At 38.2% G+C, this 19,743-nt stretch overlaps 2 protein-coding genes across 7 annotated transcripts in view; one reads left to right on the forward strand and one right to left on the reverse strand.

The window, feature by feature from the left end:
• Positions 1–1,416: 1,416 nt before the first annotated feature.
• CCDC59 (coiled-coil domain containing 59) lies at positions 1,417–8,535 on the reverse strand. Of its 2 annotated transcripts, none has more exons than XM_059186451.1 (4): positions 8,235–8,535; positions 7,040–7,349; positions 4,387–4,486; positions 1,417–1,905 (listed from the first exon to the last, which is right to left on the reverse strand). In XM_059186451.1, the coding sequence occupies exons 1-4, from the start codon at positions 8,386–8,388 to the stop codon at positions 1,744–1,746; spliced, it is 726 nt and encodes a 241-aa protein (XP_059042434.1). In that variant the 5' UTR covers positions 8,389–8,535; the 3' UTR covers positions 1,417–1,743. The 2 variants fall into 2 exon arrangements, with proteins under 2 accessions (XP_059042434.1, XP_059042435.1); XM_059186452.1 differs by lacking the exon at positions 4,387–4,486 and adding an exon at positions 4,537–4,706 and having other exon boundaries at positions 1,764–1,905.
• Positions 8,536–8,574: 39 nt separating this feature from the next.
• METTL25 (methyltransferase like 25) overlaps positions 8,575–19,743 on the forward strand; it is a 146,632-nt gene continuing 135,463 nt past the window's right edge. For all 5 annotated transcript variants that reach the window (XR_009356866.1, XR_009356864.1, XR_009356865.1 and 2 more), the window contains exon 1: positions 8,575–8,833. Coding sequence is in view for 2 of the 5 variants with exons in the window: in XM_059186450.1 (XP_059042433.1) it covers positions 8,575–8,833 (259 nt within the window). In the remaining 3 variants the exon portion in view is untranslated. The remainder of the gene's footprint in view (positions 8,834–19,743) is intronic.

Here is a 19,743-nt window from a genome sequence, read left to right on the forward strand (position 1 = left end):
GAAATGTGTCCTGAGGACCAACCACAACAGGATCATGAGTTTTTTTGTTAAAACATGTTACTGCACCCACTGATGCTATCCAAATCTTGGAAGTAGGACCCTTGAATGTGCCCTTTAAGAAATTGTGTGTGTGAGGTGCCTGGGTGGCTCAGTGGGTTAAGCTGCTGCCTTCGACTCAGGTCATGATCTCAGGGTCCTGGGATAGAGTCCTGCGTTGGGCTCTCTGCTCAGCAGGGAGCCTGCTTCCTCCTCGCTCTCTCTGACTGCCTCTCTGCCTACTTGTAATCTTTCTCTGTCAAATAAATAAATAAAATCTTTTAAAAAAAGAAAGAAATTGTGTGTGTGCTTCCCTAGTGAAGTCTGAACTTTTTTTTTTTTTTTTACCTGATTGTAAAAGATTACTTTCATCCTACGATATTATTTGGCATTTACTGCTCTTTTAAGTTGCTTGGAGGAAGGAATTCTTTTCTAAGACTAATTCCTTAACTTGGACCTTGCACATAACAGCAGCTACTCAAAATTTTTTTCAATATTTTTTAAATGAACTCAACTAATTTTTACTCACCTCCCAAAAGGACTAGATCACCTCCCTTGTCCTATCCTATCCTGATAAAGTGCCTCCCTTGTCGTATCCTGATAAAGCGTCTAGAAGTAAAAGAAAAACACAATCTGTAACAGCAATTAGTTGAAAAATGTTACTGTTTCACAATGTATTCTCTTTACTGATTAGCCACATTTAGGGTTTTTAAGTTGGCTCCTTTTAATGGCAATATAATGTATTACAAATTCCTAAGTCACGTTTTTCTACATAATAAAGAGCTCCTCTTCTTTAGTAAGCTGTTTCCTCAGAGTCTCCTATTGCACTTTTTTAAAATGCAAAGCAAACAGCAGAGCGCCAGAGCTCCCTAAAACCTTAATCCAGCATCTGCTACCATTTAGAAAACTTAATTATACAACGTTGTACAAATATTATTATAGGGATGATGATAAAGTAGCCCTTCTCACTTTGTAGTGTTCTTAAAGAGGCAGGAGAAGCAGTATTGCAGTCTTTTCCTTCAGCTCACAAAGGTACCAAGGGGGACAACACTGCTAATGTTCAGTGACAACATTCTTCCATAATAGGATCCCACAGAATCTGAAAAGCTTACTTCTTGCTGTGACCCTGCTCAGTTTCCAACATCTTTCAAGATTTGACACCAATAAGCTATGTGCTTCCACTTAGGAGAATGTTTGTAAATACCAAAAGGAACGCTTACACCAAACTCTTACTTTATAAAGACCATGTGGTAATAACAATGGGGGTAGAAGGTAGCTTCAGCATTCATGTAGCCTGCCTTCAGGTTTCTGAATTTAAAACCCTAACAGCTGATAACTAAATGTAAGCACTTCATTGTAATGATTCATTGAAAGCTGTGCTCTGTTAATTTCAAAACATTTTATTTCATCTGAATTTCATATGGTACAAAAATATTACATGATTAAACATGTTCAAATAGAGAAGTTCTTTCAGTTCTTTGAGCCACCGTCCTTCAAAGGCAAATAAATAAGAAACATATTATGTAGAGCATACAAAGAAAATTTTCTTTCACAAGAATAAAAATATTTGGACATTTTATACTTAGTACAGCTCTGCAGCCTATTTTATGTTAACAAATTTAGTTAATTGATAGGAGGTACAGGACAAATACAAAAGAACTCAGTAGAGGGCAGATATTTTCATCCTTAATTAAGAAAATATCTGATTTAATTTTTTCCTTGTATTTTTTTAAGAAGATACTCCATTTGTAAATTAAAGTTTGGCTGGCCCTTTTTAGTCTTTTTGCTCAGTATTTTGAATGCTTCCATTTTCTTCTTTTTATAGAGCCGCTGAGCTTCTTCTCTCTCTCGTCTTCTCTTCTCAAATTCCTAAAATTATTAACATAGGTAATTTCCATTAGTAACAATCAACAGACATACTTCAGTAATTGTGTTGAAATAGCTATCACCATACAAATGCTTTAGGTTGTCTTATATTTTGCAAAATGGGAGGGGTTACCTGTAACCAAAGTAGTGTACCCTTTGCCTTTACACTATAATGCATACTGTAACATAGAGTAATATAAACTTATTACAATTTTTTAATTATTTGGACACAACTAAAATTAGAGCACAGAGGAAAGAAGGCATATTTATGTAAGATTTCATCATTTAATTAATCTTCTAGAGTTAGAAGAGACTTTAAAAATTATCTACTCCATATATACAAAAATCTTCACTTCCAGAATATCTGGTATTTTTTTTTTAACTTGCCATTTGACAGGTTTAATTCAGGAAACATTTACTGACTCTACACTAGGCAGAACACTGCTAGGCATTATGATTTTGATTAAGAATTATCACGTTCGTTTGACTTGCTAAGATAAAGACTCAAATTCATTTAAGCATAAGAAAAAAATTCAAATTTATATGTAAACCTGAAAAACACTACTTGAAATGCAGAACATTTTACTAAATTAAATATGAAAGTTAAATGAAGGTTCTTAAATAATGCAATATGTACCCTGCTTTGTAATTTCCCTGGTAACACATATAGCCCCCAAATGACTCAGCTCGTATTTGCATGGTAACATAATTATCAAAGTGCCTTCCCATAAGAGCATATTCCATTCTTGTAAAACTTTTATGCTAAGCCATTACTTTCATCTTACAGATGAGAAGTTGATTCTCAATGATACTGAAAGTGACCTGCCCCAAATCCCAAATACTCAGCACAGCAAGTCTCACATCTAGATCTCGTGAATTCAAAGTCTGATTAGCACTCAAACTTATGGTCTCTTATGGCTCAGTACATCATTTATTTTATTAAGCACAAAAGTTCTAGAACTTATTTATGAATTAAGGTATGTGCAATCTAGTTTACCTCTCTGGAGTTTCTTTAAACAAAGTAAAAAAAAAAGTAAATTAAACAGTCTTACCATCTATTATGGGTGCTTCTTTGATTCTTCGTGATTGGGCATTACAGCTTTTTATACTGACATTCAGTATCTATAAGTTCTAAGAAACTGTCAATTTTCATGACTACATAGCCCTAGTATTTATAAAGAAAATTTTAAAAAGATACTAAATGTTTTACAGTATAATGGGCTTTACCTTATCTGGTATACTATTTACAAAGGTGGCAGATGTCAGATGGTTGGTTAGAAAAGAATATAATGTAACTAACTATGATTTCTCTATGTACTTACATAGAGAAATGTTTTTGCTTCACCCTAGTCTACTAGTTTAAGAATAATCACGAGAATTTTAGATGTTAAACTTCCAGATTTCTTATACAAATTCTAAAGCTAACACATAAATTCTGTCAGTATGATTTTTAAAGTAGTTTGATGTGATAGCCTTTTTAAAGTGATAAATAAACCTTCAATACAAAAAATAAAAACCACAGATTAAACAAAATTTTGTTGAAGCTGTGAATAATTTTATTGTACTCATTTGTAAAAAACTTTTAATTATGGGTTTCTGAATAATAAAAGTTGGTAATTTTTTGTTAATCTAGGAAGCTTTTTAATAGGCAAGATCGACTCTTTAAAGAAATATTTTATTCTAAGACCTCCCTCCGATTTTTATTTCAATGTAAAATTATGATAATCATTTACACTTTCCTTAGTAGTCTCAAATTTTATTATACTAAGAATTTCTTTTTTTTTTTTTTTAATATTTTATTTGTTTATTTGACAGAGAGCTAGAGAGAGAGCACAAGTAAGCAGAGCGGCAGGGAGAGGGGGAGAGAGAGATGCAGGCTCTCTGCTGAGCAGGGAGCCCGATGTGGGGCTCGATCCCACGATCCTGGAATCATGACCCGGGCCGAAGGCAGCCGCTTAACCAACTGAGCCACCCGGGCGCCAAGAATTTCTTGAGGCAGTTGTTAAAAGTGCAACTTCTTGGACCATACCCTTGAAAAATGTTGCCCCATATGCTCACAACCTTTAAAATCCTATTCTTGGGGCGACTGGGTGGCTCACTTGGTAGGGGACTGCCTTTGGCTTAGGTCATGATCCTGGAGTCCTGGGATCCAGTCCAGCACTGGGCCTCCTGCTTAGTGGGGAATCTGCTTCTCCCTCTGACACTGCCCCCTCTTCTGCTCTCTCCTTCTCCCTCTCAAATAAATAAATAAACAAAATCTTAAAAAATCCCATTCTTGACCAACTAGTATCTCTTCTCAAAAATAATATAAACAATAAAAGAATTTGACTGTTTAAATTCTCCAGCTCTGCTCAAACTACTCATTTATTCAGCAAATATTTACACAGGACATACTATATGGACATACTAAGAGACACAGCTTTACATACAGCTACGTTTAGAATAAATTTCAAAAAAGGAGTTAAGTATTTTAAAAGATCTTACTTGTTTCTTAGCAGCACGCTCAGCCTGTATTTGTTCATATTCTTCCTGTGCTTTTTGATTCGATGTTTTCTTTTTATTTTTCTTTGAAACAGTAATGGAGCTTTTAAAGATAAAGATATGTAAGTCAAAGGATTAAAAAAGTGACATAACCTGGGATGCCTGGGTGGCTCAGTTGGTTAAGCAGCTGCCTTCGGCTCAGGTCATGATCCCAGCGTCCTGGGATCGAGTCCCACATCGGGCTCCTTGCTTCGCAGGGTGCCTGCTTCTCCCTCTGACTCTGCCTGCCATGCTGCCTGTGCTCGCTCTTGCTCTCTCTCTCTCTCTTTGACAAATAAATAAATAAAATCTTTAAAAAAAATAAAAAATAAATAAATAAATAAAAAAGTGACGTAACCAAAATTATGAAGTAATTACGTCAAATATAGTACTTGCACAATAAAATCTCAGTGATGCAAAGTAATAGAGCAGGGAGGAGAGGTTGGCAAAAGGAGAACAAAAATCTTATAGTAAAATGTCCAAATAACATGCTAAAAATAGTTACAGCTTTCAAAATATAATTAAAAAATGGTAAATGGAGAACTCTTGAAGAAATATTAAACCAGAGACAATACAAAAAGTCCTGAAAGCTCCTAAAATGTTAACAAACAGGAAACCAGCACAATGGCAGAAATGACAGGCTGGAAAAGGCATTAAATTGAAGGAGGTGAAAGAAGTTATAGATGAAATGAACTTTAATCCAGAGTGCTTTGATCATCTCTTAATTCATCTACTCAGTCATGGATGACTACTTCACACTCCCTCCTTGTTTTTTCTCTTCACAGTCCCTCTTTAACTCTTTGTAATCTGGTGTTTGCTCTCTCTAATGAACAGTCCATGCCAGTCATAACCATCACCATGGCTTCAGATGCCACATGGATGCAAGGTCAAAATCCTAGTAAGGGTTATCTATTAAAATCTTTCCAAAGTTACCAATGATTACTTAGACCATAAATTCAAAGACTTGGTCTCAGTCCTATTTTTCCTGGACTCTACAGTATTTGAGAGATGACCAATCCCTACTTTGCACAACTTTCATCTGTGGACTTCACTGTCTCTGTATTACCCTCTTTCTCCAATTATGACAGTTCTATTTAACTTTTTCAATGCCTTTTTTTCTGCTTTTACCTCAAAGTAAGTAATCTTTAAGAATATGACTGTTACTTTCATATGTCTCATGATTTAACCTTTACCTCAGTTATTACCAGGAATGATAATCTACATTTGCAGATTGCCAAAGAACTGAAGTCTACAATTCTAGATTTGCCAGAGCTTTACATTCATTATTAAATAATATGATGCACAAACCTACTGAAAAAATTTTAATGTCTCTGTCTCTACGTCCATTACACTTTTTCCTAGGGCTTTGTTTCCTGTTACTTTTACCACAAATAGTTAGCAACTTTAAAGCACAGTATTTTAGTGAACTAAAATGTTACAATTCCAAGTAACAGCTGGATTTTCTGCTGGTTTAGGTTTCAACAATTTTTTAACTTGAGATATGTGTAGAGAAAGCTTTGTAAGTTAGCTCTTATAAAACCAAAGTGTTATACAGTTGTGCCATTTGTTTTTTTAACTGTGACCAAGTCTATGTCCTCTGGAAACAAAATCCAGAATAGTATTTTTTTTTTTTTAAGATTTTATCTATTTACCTGACAGACAGAGATCACAAGTAGGCAGAGCAGCAGGCAGAGAGAGAGAGAGGAGGGTGGAAGCAGCAAGCTCCCCGCTAAGAGCCCAACGAGGGGCTTGATCCTAGGACCCTGAGATCATGACTGGAGCCAAAGGCAGAGGCTTAACCCACTGAGCCACCCAGGTGCCCCCAAAATCCAGAATAGTATTAATAGCAGCAGTTAACATCCATGAAGCACTTCCTACGTGCCATATGCCTTTGTAAGTACCTTATATAAATAAACTCACTTCCCAACATCATGAAATGGGTCAGAGATACCATGGGATCTCTGTGAATAATACACTCTAGAATTGTAAAACATGGCAGCTCTGAATTACATACTAATTATTATCATTTCTATTTCAGAGAAGAGGACACCAGGTACCAATATGTGTCCAGCTCCAGAGTCTGGTACTAACCCCTACATTATAATACCTCTCAAAAGTTAGTTTTTTTTTTTAAACATGTATTAGTAACAGGAGTTAACCATGGTCCCAAAAAATTAAATATACTCAAGAGGCTGAAACCCAAAACTCAGATCTTTTCATTCCAATTTCATTACTTCTTCCATCAACTGAAACTAGCCTAACACATTCATTTAAGCTAAAAGAAAGCTTCCCTGAAAATATTTTTGCATAATCCCCTGTGATTTCTGTAACTCCTTAAGTAAGAAAAATTCCAATTCCATAATGTGCCCTATAATCTATTTCATAAAACACTGCTTATATCTACAACAAAGAATCTGAGGGGTGCCTGGGTGCCTTGGTTTCAACTCAGGTCATAATCTTGTGATCTTGAGACTGAGCCCCACTTTGGGTGGGCTCTGCACTCAGCAAGGAGATTGCGTGAGGTTCTTTCTCCCTCTGCCCCTCCCCCCCTTCCACTCACTTTCTAAAATAAATAAACAAATCTTAAAAAAGGATTTGGAAAGAAGACAATACATACTTCATTCTTATGTTACACTGTTCTGCTGACTGAGGCTGCTCAAAACTACAGTACTCTGACAAAGCTTGGTTGATGCCACACTGTTCCTTTCCCAAAGGCTGATCAGCTTCTTCTTCTGACAAAGGCTGTTCAACTTTTCTAAGTTGCTTCCTGAGTCTTTTCTCTTCAGCTAAATAAAGATGTTTCAAATGCTCAGGGTATCGGTCTGTGAACTGGGATTCCTGTGAGGTTTGGGCCTTCTTTTCCTTCCATAACAATTTCTTGTAATTTTGCTGAATCTTCAGCTTTCTTCGGAATGCAAAGCCTTGTCCTATTGAAGAGTGTCAACCATAAATTACTTTCTCAGAAAATAAACTGCATAAAACAATGTAGCTGTTAGTTTAAAAAGGAAAATTTCTTATATCATCACATTCAGAAGCTAGAATTACACTAATTTGCTTTAAAAGGTCATTTGAAGAAAACAAGCTTAAGGTAACGGAATGACAGTATGTTGGTCCTTTTCAAAAACACCTGGTTAACATCAGTCATGCACGCTCAGTGATAAGCCCAAAGAAGAGAAAATGATTAGTGTTGCACAAATCCAATTTACCGCACCCAAAGTCAAAACAAATTCTTTAATTCACCTAAAACAGTTAATCCTCATCTTCAATACTTAAAAAAAAAAAAAAAAACCCTCATATCAATAATTTTACCTTAGAGAAACACTATACGACTTATTTTCTAAAGTAATTCCTACAAGAGAGATGGTCTATGGTTTTCTGGACAGCTAGCAGTTATGAAAAAGTTGAACTTACTTAAGACTTATACAGCCCAAATGGAATTCAAGGGAGCTTGCTGACAGCAAGACAAAAACAAACTAAAGCGAAGCAAAGATCAGTAATAAAAGACTGGAATGCTTTGGAACCATAGATTCTCCGCTTATGGTTTCACCGGAAAACTCTAGAGAAAAATAATTCTGATTAAGAATGGGGTTAAGTCGAGGGAGACACTTAAAAGAATTACAGTTAGCAACACTAACTCTTCCTCCCATTCACAGTTCTGGGAAGCCCACGGCTTCAGCGGGTTTAAGAATGGCTTCCTCTGCCCTAAGGGGGGCCGGGTCTGGTTCCTAAATCCTTCTTCCCTGCTTCGGCGCGTAGCGTATCCTATAATTTAGCAGGCCTTAAGATTTGTAAAAGGCTGTCTTCTTACATACCCTCGCGAACGCTCCCCACGAAGGCCTGCGGGTGATTAGATCGCCAAGTCCTCTGCTTCACATTCTTATTCTTGAATCCGACCGAAGAAACTCCTTGGCTACGCATCCCCAAATCCTCTGCTGACCACTCGGATAACCGCCTTATCGGCGCCATGGCACACCAACCAAGTCGCCAGAAAAACGTAACCGACGCTGTTAAAATACGTCATGAGACAAAAGCAATCCATCACCCAACTAATGTCCAAATCGGAGTTCTATTCCTCCGGTCTTTGTTACTTACGACCGAGTCCTTGCCTTGCGGCTACGTTTGCGCCACCTACAGCCCCGGAGGGTGAGCGTTATGGCGGCTTCTTTCCCGCTCCCAGTGACCCAGGACCTGTTCGCGCTGCGTGCCAAGTTGCAGGAGCTGCTGCAGTTCCTGAGGAAAGCCCTGTCCATTTCCAATGCACATACGGTGGACTTCTACACGGAGTCCGTGTGGGAGCAACTGGTCGACTTGCCCCCGGAGACCGTGCTGGGGGTACTGAGGAAGTCAGTGGCAGAGGCTGAGGCCCGACCCTTGGAGGCGCGCCTCCTGGCGGAAGCCGAGAAGCAATCAGGTAAAGGGCAGGTGGGCGGGACAGGCAGGGAGAAGAGACGGTCCGGCCTAACAAAGCGTCTCCCTGGTGTTAGAAAAGCGGAAACAGGTGTGCGGAAGGGCGGGCGGAGGCTGGCTGGGGGGCAGCGGAAGTGGAGTCTGGTTCGTGGCGGGGTGGGCCTGGGACGCTCTTCCGGGTAATCGCGATCATCCCTGGGTCCCGGTGTCTGTCCCAATTTAAAAAGATCAGGAAATCGCGCGGAGGGTGGTGTTCGAGTAATTCGACCATTTCTCGACTGGAGGGAAAGAAGCGGAACAATGCTTATAGATTCCTCACGGGAACGGCGGAAGATAAATCAGCACTTAATGAAACACCCCCAGGATCATTTCACATGTTGATAATGTCCAGAAAAAAACCAGTTAAATGTGATAGCGGTTGTGTGGGAGGCTGCTTTAATTCCGGGGGTCGGAAGCGGGAGGAGGCGCCAGCCTGCGGTGAGCCGCAGGAGAGGATTTCAGGGCCCGAGAACCGCAGAGGCACAGAGGAGCGGGGCTGGTTGAGGTTCAGGAGGAAAGTAGAAGTAGCGGGAGCCTGGCGCTGGGAAACGGCAGGTGTGATCAGTGTGATGGGAAGCCTTCGGAAGGACTTAACCTGACATTTGAAGAAGAATAATTTTTATAGTTATTTAAAGAACAGACCGATGGAGCAACAACTGAGGTCCGTTAGAAGGCTTTTCAGTAGTACAAGAAAGAGATGATTCGATCAGGGATTAGGATGGTAGTAGTGAAGAACTGGAATATGTACTAGTTCGCTTGAAGCTGTTACAAAGTGTCTGCTATGTGCCATTAATTTTCGTAGGCTCCGGGGTTTCTTGCCCTCGAGAAACTTAGATTCTGCTAGGGTGAGTCCATTTTAGAAATAGAATGATGAGAGGACACCATAAGTGGCTTCTGGGATTTCTCTTAACTTTGCAGTTTGCCCTTGGTAGTGAACTTTATTCACTGAGCATTTTCCAAAACGCAAAGTACCATTACGGGGGGACTCCTGTAATAGGACTTGGTAAATACGGGTTTAAAGTTACTGTTTCTTGGGGCGCCTGGGTGGCTCAGTCTTTAGCGTGTTGCGTTGGCTCAGGTCATGATGCCGGAGTCCTGGGTTGGAGCCCCATATCGGGCTGCCTGCTCAGCCAGGGAGCCTGCTTCTCCCTCTCCCTCTGCCTGCTGCTCCCCCTGCTTGTGCTTTTTCTCTGTCAAACAAACAGGGAGGGAAGAAGGAAGGAAAGAAAGAAAATTACTATTTCTTGTTGAAAAGTTTGGCATCAGTTTGATCTCATAATACCCAGTACTTACTCTGGGTAATAAGGATAATAAGTACTTATACTGGGTAATAAGGACAGAGCCCTTATTGGGACACAGTCTCCCAAGTTGTGTGGACACTGTGTGTGTCCTGTAAACTGATGTATTTGTAGCACCTAATGAAATACCTGACTTTGTACATTTGTTGAATGGATGAATTAATGAATGACTCATGATAACTTCCCAAAAAAGAAAGGAAATTGTAATTAAATATGAAGCCCAAGATTTTCATATTGGGTTTCACAAAATGAAAGAAATTGTTTATATATCCTTATTATAAGATTATTTGATATTTATTATTTACCCTGCAGTGTGCTAAGTATTTTCTTGCATATTTTCTTTTTCAACATTTAACATTGAGCGTATATCAGGCTTGCAAGATGGGTTCTATTTTCCCCTATTTGTGAAATTGCAACCTGAAGTTTGCAGTTTGCCAGGGTCACAGCAATGGAGATTCAAACCTGGGTCATCTGAAATTTCTACCGCTGTGATAAAAGTTTACTCTGAATTATTCAGGAGTGAATTACAAAGGCCATTTATTACAAAACCAATGTTTTTGTGATATGAATACATTCCTTTTTGTTTGTTTGTTTCATTTTTATTGTTTCCCCTTTAAAAATATAAGAATTGTTTTGTTCACTGCTGTATCCCTAGTATGAAGCGTAGTCAGTGTAAATGGTTAATAGTATTTGCCAAATGAATGAATGAATGAATTACACCACTAACTCATTCTGTTGGGGCTAGGAATAAAATACTACTATCTTTTGGGAAAACCTTACAGCCAATTTTTTATTTATACAATGATGGAATCTAGACTACCCATTGTTTGCTTTTGAAATGTTTCTGGCCCTGCAAACTTTTACGCAAAATATTCAATTGTACAAATGGCCAGCTGCCTTACTATTAAAAAGAAGGAATTTTTATAATTCATGTTTGTAAGGAATACTAATTTTTGTTCACACAGATTAAATATCGGCATTTTCTCTATCACTATATGAGGTCTGTTGTTTGTGTCAGAGAAGAACAGTCTTTGCTCTTTGAACATATTTGTGTCTTATTAAAGCTTACATCACATGGTTGCTACGCACAGCATAATTTAGCAGTTAAATTTTTAGGCTTTTGTTCAGATGTGGTTCAGATTCTAGTTCTACCACTTACTAGCTCTTTAACTTTGGGGAGGATCATTCATTCAGCAAGCATTTACTAAGTGTCCGCTGTGTGCTAGGAGCACTTTCCTAAGAGCTAGGGAAATAGCAAATAAAACAATCAACAACCCCTATCTTCATCTTGCTTGTATTCTAGAAGGAAGAGACTTTTTTTTTTTTTTTTAATGCCGCAGAGAAAAATCAAGTAGAAAAGGAAGGAATAGACGGGCAGTGCAGGGGGAAGGTATGTTTGCAATTTTAAATAGGTTATTCCAGCAAGAATTCATGTAGATAACTAGAAAAGGAACCTGGATAAGGAGAAAAACGAGTCATGAAGCTATCTGAAAGGGAAGTCAAAGGCCCTGAGGTAGGAGCACGCACTTTGTGTTTAAGGATCACCAAGAAGACTGGTGATCCAAGCTCATTAGGGGCTCTTATTAGTGCTCCATTAGGGGCTCACAAGAATTATCTGGTTTTCTGCTGGTTCTGTATGAGGAGTTACAAATAAACATAATTCCCAGAGCTGCGCTGAGTTAATGCACAGTGTGTGAAAGTACACTAGCAAATGTTTGGCCCAATCATTTGGTGTTTGAGGACATCACCTTGTTTTGAAGATCCTGAGTGTAGCTATGTTAGTAGATTTCACTTTCCAGGTGATGGTATGGCATGGTCAGGATCCTGGAAGTTTCTTCTCCACTGTCCATCTAAAAAGAACTAAAGAGGACATACTTAATTCTCTAAGATAAAAACAAAAGATGTTGAAAACAACTATGTTTAATGGGTATAAATTACAAGTATTGTAGATTGAATTGGAACCCCCCCCCCCCCAACTCATATGTTAAAATCTTAACTCCCCATTGGGACTGTATTTGGAGATAGAGCCTTTAAGGAGGCAGTTAGGACTAAATGCGGTCAGTATGGGTGGAGCCCTAATCCAACAGGAAGAGGAAGAGACACCAGGAGGGCACACAGAAAAACTATATGAGGACACAGTGAGAAGGCAGCCATCTGCAAACCAAGGATAGAAGTTTTACCAGGAACTAACTCTGCCATCACCTCTATCCTTCATCTTCTAGAACTGTGAGAAAATAAATTTCTGTTGTTCAAGCCACCCAGTCTGATATTTTATTATCACAGCCAGAGCAGACTAATGCAGTGGGCTTTGCAGATAATACTGCCAGAGTTCAAATCTTGGCTCCACTTCTTGTTTTGTTAATTTGGACTTCAGATCTTTGTGCTTTGATTCTTTATCTGTAATAGGGATAATTATAGTGCCTATTGATAGGGTACTATGAAAGTAACATGAGTTAATACAATAATGCCTAAGAGACAACAGCACTTACCCCATTCATTTATTTGACTCCTGTTTATTGAGCACCTTCTACCTACCAGGCTCTGTTCTAGGCCCTATAGTTATGATACTGGATGCAACAAAATTCCCACCACATAGAGTTTATGTTTACGTGAGCATAAGTGTATAGTAAACCATATGTGTATATGGTACATAAGTAAGTGAGATCAGTGGCGGTAAATACAATGAAGGGAAGCAAAGCAAGGAAGGGAAAGTGAGATGATGGATGTGTGATAGAAATGCTATTTTAGATTGGGTGACTGGGGAAGTCTTCTCTAGCAAGACAAAATTTGAACAGAATTTGAACAGATACAAACAAAATTTGTTCTGTTCAAACAAAATTTGAACAGAAACTTGGAGAAAGTGAGGGGAGCCAGTCATGCAACTAAGTGAGGGAAGAGTGTTTTAGGCCAAGTGAAGAGCAAGCTGGAGTGTGCTAGGTATATCGGAAGCACAGGAGAATGGTCCAGGTGAGACTGCTGAGATAAGGTTTGAGAGGTGGTCTGGGGCAACTTCATATAGGACTTTGCGGGCCATATGAGGGATTGGCCTTTACTCTGAGTGAAGTAGAATGCTCTTCAAGGATTTGGGGGGGGGGCGTGATATGTGATTTATGTTTTAAAGGTATGACTTTGGCTTTTGTGTGGAGAAGAGGCTTTCCGAAGGGAAGGGTGGAAGCAGGAAGACAGGATATGAGGCTAATAAAATAAGTTCACATAATGGCAATTTGAAGAGGTCAGATAGTTTCTCTAGCAGATAATAATGATAAGCAGTGGCCAGATTATTAAAAAAAAAAAAAAAAAAAAAAACTACTGGAAGGTTCTGGGAGATGACCTAAGGTAAGTGAAAGAGTTTACCATAGAAGGTTTCTACTGATTGGGTAAGAGCTGGGAGTTAATGGCTTTCTTGCTTTCTTTTGTGCCCCAAGCCCATGCTCACAGATCTGGCAATGGAAAGCTGCATTCTTGCCAGATCATGGTAGTAAGGGCAAAATTCAGAGATACAGCAGATAGATATTTAAGGGGTATGTTCTGGAAGCAGGACAGCCACAGAAGGGGTTGAGATCTAAAATACAAACTCTGCCCTGGATTACTTCTAAGTTTAGAGGTCACATGCATGGCCACATGCAGAGTCCATCAAAATTGCTGGCAAAACTAGGGGGTTAGAGAAACTTCTGGTGAGATTTGTAACTTTACTGCACCTTTGCCAGAACATGTTCCCCAGAGTGTACACAGCTTGTGGGGGCAAAAATGAGAAGCTTGATTGAATTCGTGTACTTAAGGAAAGAATTCAAGACTTGTAGAGCAAGTGGAAATGTAGGCTGGGGAATCCTAGAAACCAAGATAACCACAAAGAGGAAGAACCTTGCAATCTGACTATAAAATCTTCCCAAATCCTTGTCTGACGGCTGAACTACACAGGTTCTGGAATACCCTTAGTGGGCAGGCTAGTAAACTGGTAATTGAGCAGAAACATCAGAGCTTCACACAGATGGGAGATAGGTTTCACAGTTTGAGTCCAGACGAGTTAATTTCAACTACAACAAACCCTTAGAAAAACAAAATGGATTCACTACAACAAATTATCTGCAATTCTGCTTTTTAACCCCAAATTACTAGATGTTCAAAGAAACAGAAAGTGTGATTCATACTTAGGAGACTAATTCCAAATGAGCCCTAATGTTGGATTTAAGTAGTGATGTTCACAGAATTAAAGAATAGTGTGACCGGGGCAGGGGAAGCAGGGATGAGTTAATAGGAGCTGATCCTGTTGGGCTCAGGTGTTGGATTTAATTGGCTTTTATAACTATATTCAAAGAACTAGAAGAAGGCATACTCTTAGGAATAATCTTGAAGAATTAAAGGAAAATGTAGCATTATTATTTAATTATATGATCTACTTCATAATTCTTTTAACTGGAAAAGTACATGCATATTGACACAGTTATATTAGTGTTTTATATTATCTCTTGCTATATAACAAGTGACTGAAAACTACACAATCTCACACACTTTCTATGGGCCAGGAATTCCAGGAGCAGATTAACCGAGTGGATCTGGTTTAGGGTCTCATGAGGTCATGGTCAAGATGTTGGCTGGGCTGCTGCAGTTGCTGATTTGCTTCCATGATATCTCACTCACATTGGTGGTTAGTTGGTGCTGCCCATTGGCACAAGGCCTCCTTTCTCACCATGTGCGTGGAAACTTTTATATTTGCACAATGGTCTTGTTTTTCTCTGTGCCCAGACATGATTATGGAGTAGTCATGGTCACAGACCTTGTTCTGATATTGGTATACTATGACATTTTTTGTATTCAGTAAGGAAGACCTATGTATCACCTATATGTCAGTGCCAAGGTGGTTATAAACTGACATCTGTCTGTCACAGCTGATTTTTTTTTCTTTTTTCAGAAGTAAAATTTTACCTGTTTTGCAGAGTTGCAGTCAAGATTAAAGATGATATACTATAGCTCTCAATATAGAACTCGGAATATAGCATGGGTGCAATAAATTGTGACTAGTAAATGATGACGGTTGTGGTGATGATTCTTCTAGTGGTGATGGTATCTTTCCTCAAAAGAAAGAAATTGTCAGGAACTTCTGGAAATGTATATGCCTCCTATAACACCTGTGTTCTCTGCCATATTAACAAATGTTATTGTCCATTGGTTTGTCTGTAGTTGCAACTACATTATTAGTCATATACACACCAAAGTACAGTGTTTGCTTTTTTCATTGTTGTATTCTCAGCATCTTAAACAGTTTCTGACATACAGATGAGGAAAGTAAATGATTCTTAAAGAATAAATGATATGTAGAATTTAAGAAACAAAACAGAGGATTATAGGGAAAGAGAGGAAAAAATAAAACAAGACAAAATGAGAGAGGGAGACAGAGAAACTTTTAATCATAGACAAACAGGTTTGCTGGAGGAATGGGGTAATTGGGTGATGGACATTAAGGAGGGCATGTGTTGCAATGAGCACCTGGTATTATATAAGACTGATGAATCCCAGGCCTGTACCTCTGAAATCAATAATATATTATATGTTTATTAACTGCATTTAAATAAAAAAGTGTTAAAAAAATGAATGAAGCATAGAACTATAATGAGTATTACTGAATGTACCCCTTGAAAAGTTGTACTGAACTAGACAGCTATTATTTCTGGTACAGTCTCTGTCTATACTATGTCTATTATTTTTATTTATATATGATTTGTTCCAAGTATTTTAATTTGAGGGGATAGAAATCAGTAATTATTTTTTCCCTTTGGGAAAAGTTCATACTTCTTTCAGTACATTGCAAATTATAGTAAGATACCCTGAGAATTTGAAGGTAAAAGCAAGACAGGCATCGCTTCAGGTTAAAATTTCTAAAAATCATTACATATGTAGGTGGGATTAGCCATCTGCAGGGAAAAAACCAGCGAGATGGCTCTAAATGCTTTTCTGATGGGACAAAGGGGTTTCCTCTGTCTCATTTCAGAGGTAAGATTTTGTTATACCCCTTTTAAGGGAACAAGGCTGTATCTTTAGGAAGTAATACTAGGTATATAAGTATAAATATTCTCAAATGAATCATCTCTTGGTCTTCAGAAATTTACTGGTTTTCATAAAGTCTGGAAAATTATTCTAAAAAGTAAGAGAGAAATGATAGTCTGAGCTACAGTAGCCAAAATGTTTTATGAAGTAGAAATAGATCTGGAGTACAGAGACAACCAGTTATCCAGCATGATTAAAATTTTCTTTAAGAATATCTGTCTTTATTCTATTTTAAATTTTTAAATTAGTAGACTGTCCTGGCAAATGAATGATATGGATTATTATTATAAATATTCTATTTCTCAATGAATATTAATAAATTTATATCTCAATTTCTTGTAACTTTGTTTAGAATCTGTTGTGGAAAACCTCTTCAGCTCTCAGGAAATCCAGTTTCTATACCTGCAAAGCCATCCTTGGTGACTGCCAAAGCCCAGGGCCGCTCTAAGACCCAGCCTGAGCCTCCAGAGCCTCTCTTGACTCTCTTCTTCCAGCTTCTTGAGGCCATATGCTACTTCTCCTGTTTCTTATTATTGTCACTCAAATGACCCTTTCCAGGATTGGATGCTGCATAAATGTTTAGAATTGGTTCCTTTTGGTGAGCATCTGTGTAATTAATTTACTATCATTTTAACTGAACAATGCAGAAAGTGTATGCCTGTGATAGGTTATTATTTTGTTGAGCTTTCTCTTTAATTATTTTTATTGCATCTTAATAGATTACATTGCTTCTTGGCTGTCCTAAGTAGTTTTTGTTGGTGGTGGTGATGGTGGTGATTGTGGTGTATTGACATTGTGCTAACGTTTAATTCAAAACACATGAAGCCAGAAAATGTGTTTGAAATATAAAATGAAAACAACAGAGAAATAATTGGTGTCATCTGTTTTACTCTGTTGTATTCAACTTCTATTCATTCACTTTCCTAATGTATTTTCCTGAACTCTATTTTCCCTTTTTCAGTTTTTCTGGATCTTTTTAGGAGACTTCAAGTATGGAAATGATATGACACCATAAGATAGTGGCAAGTGTCAGCTCTGTTCCTGGGTTGCTACTGTAATTGTAAGTAAGGGAGAGTAAAAAAGCAAACAAATCTGGGAACCCAGAGTAATTTGTTATCAGACTTTGTTAATTTGATATATAGAAAGTGTTTTCAGATTGTTCCTTTTAGGTGAGACCATTTAGAACTTGAATTTATATTCTGGTTTTTAGTGTATCCTCCCCACGCTTTTTTTGTTTTGTTTTGTTTTTTAAAAAAATTATTTATTTATTTGACAGAGACAGAGGGAACATAAATAGGGGTAATGGGAGAGGGAGAAACAGGCTTCCACTGAACAGCCTGATAAGGGGCTCGATTACAGGACCCTGGGATCGTGACTTGAGCTGAAGGCAGACGCTTAACGACTGAGCCACCCAGGCACTCCCTCCCCTGTATCTTTTCATTATTAAGATGCTTAGTAAAACAAAGTTCATGAAGATTCCTCTCTTCTGTGGCGTTTTTCTCCTCATTCTACTTAAATTACACTTTAGCCAGTTGGAATAAATTTGAGTGACTTCTATGTGTTTAGATATTCATTTTATACTGTTGTTCATTTAAATTTGGTCAAATCATTAACCCTTCAGAAGCTTGCAATTATGATAACCTGTCTTTATGGTTTATCATGATTTAGATTATTTTCCTGGTTTACAAAAACACCCTGCTTGCCTGCATGGCTTCATACTTGCTAGGGTCTGCATTTGTTTTTGTTTTTTTGACCTCATCACCTCAGTGATTAAAGAGCTTCTCTACAAGAGGCATTAATATTTTTCCTGTTACTCTAGCTCATAATCTGTCAACTCTTCTCCCTCAATTTCTCTTGCCTCTGCTGCTTCCCATTCCCATAGCAAATAGTTCTGTTCCCTCCTTTTTAAATCTTGCAACAGAATTTTAGCAATCACTTTGAGCTGTTATTCTTGCCTTCCGACTCTGTATTTCAGTTGTTTCTCCATTCACACTGCTCTCCAGTTGTCTTCCAGACTCATACTTCTGGTCCTGTCGTTCCTCTGCTCAAAAGCCATCCATAGGCCTGCATTTCTACAGAATAAAGTCCTTCATCTTCTGGCCTTATCCACTATCTCCTCTCCAGCTGGAGCCTCAGCTGTTAATATAAGCAAATAGGAGGCAGCAGAGAAAGAATTTGGGTTTTGTGGTCATTACATTTAGTTTTGAATCCTGGTTCCTATACTTTACTGCTGTATTATCTTGTGCAAGTTCGTTCAGCTTTGGAGCCTTAGTTTTCTCCTTTGAGAAATGGGACTCATAATTCCTGCTCAATAGGGGCTGTGTAAAAGTAAATGAAAGAGATGTTAAAACCTACCACGTGAGTGGGCATTTAATAAATATTAGCAATCTTCTCTATATTCTACTCCCCTCAGACTGGGCCCAGAGTCAGAAGACCTGGATAATCCATCGCTAAATCTGATTAGCTGTGAATATTGCACAGATATTTAACTGTAGGCCTTAGTTTCCTCAGCTAAGAAGTAACTGCCTAGGGTGTTCCTCAGGGACTGAGGTGGAAAATAGCTGCCCCCAGTCTCATCGATATGTCTTACATGACCACTAAGTGTTAACTGTTTTTTTAGCCAACATTTCAAAATTGACAGATTTAACATATGCACACGTGCGTACGCACACACACACGGAATTGTAGCTTCTCTTGGAAAACAAAGTAAAAAAAATCCGGCTGTTTTGCTGCTTATCTCTATGTGGCAAATAGCTCTCTTTATACCCTCAAGTGTATCCTCATCCCCTAGATAGCATCACTGTCTGAATTTCCCTGGCCCTCCAAAGTACTAGAGGTTATGGCTCTTGGTTTGTGGCCTCCAGTCAGTTTCTTTGTAGTCCCTGAAAATGATTTCAGGAGTTTGTTTCACATTCTGGAAGGAGACCAGCAACCAAAAATAGTATGGGTCGCTTGGCTAAAAGTTATCTTGGGTTGCTTCTTTTTCTTAAGTCCTATGGAATGTAATGATTTAATATCTTTATCTCCAGACCTTATTAGTCCCTGGTGGTAAACCCATGATCATGTTGAGGGCCTGGATCAACCTGAATCTTGAGATGAAAAAGCCTATGACCAGTTTTAATTGGGTCAACCAAGTCAATAAATTTTTGAACTTCCCACAGGATCTGACTTCAGATCAACTTTAATTATGAAAGTGGTGAAATAATTCTCACTTAAGATACATCTTCAGAGTTGGAAGAGAGAAAGTAGAAGGCTGTGGTGTAGTATTATCAGCACTTCTCTTGCTGTTCTTTGCCCAAATACCTTATATTTCTGCTGCCTTATTTGCTTAATGTGCCATGTGTCGTTCCCTTCCCTCATTTTGTTCATGCAATACTCTTTGTCCCACCCCAATTATTTACTAACTATCCACTTATTTTTCATTTTCTATCAAAGCCCAGATCAAATTATACTAAATAATTTGGAAGGAAGTAACAAATCTAGTTATTTGTACATTATTTTATTTCTTCCTTTGTTAGAGCACTTATTACATTGT

Source organism: Mustela lutreola, chromosome 8, assembly GCF_030435805.1.
Source record: "Mustela lutreola isolate mMusLut2 chromosome 8, mMusLut2.pri, whole genome shotgun sequence".
NCBI classification, from domain to species: domain Eukaryota; kingdom Metazoa; phylum Chordata; class Mammalia; order Carnivora; family Mustelidae; genus Mustela; species Mustela lutreola.

Bases quoted from the DNA above. Each gene is read 5' to 3' on its own strand.
- CCDC59 (XM_059186451.1), bottom strand. From the start codon at position 8,388: ATGGCGCCGATAAGGCGGTTATCCGAGTGGTCAGCAGAGGATTTGGGG. The intron at 7,350-8,234 runs GTATGTAAGAAG...ACTCTTCAATAG, and splicing joins CGTGGGGAGCGTTCGCGAGG to GACAAGGCTTTGCATTCCGA. The intron at 4,487-7,039 runs GTATGTATTGTC...TATCTTTAAAAG, and splicing joins CAGTGTAACATAAGAATGAA to CTCCATTACTGTTTCAAAGA.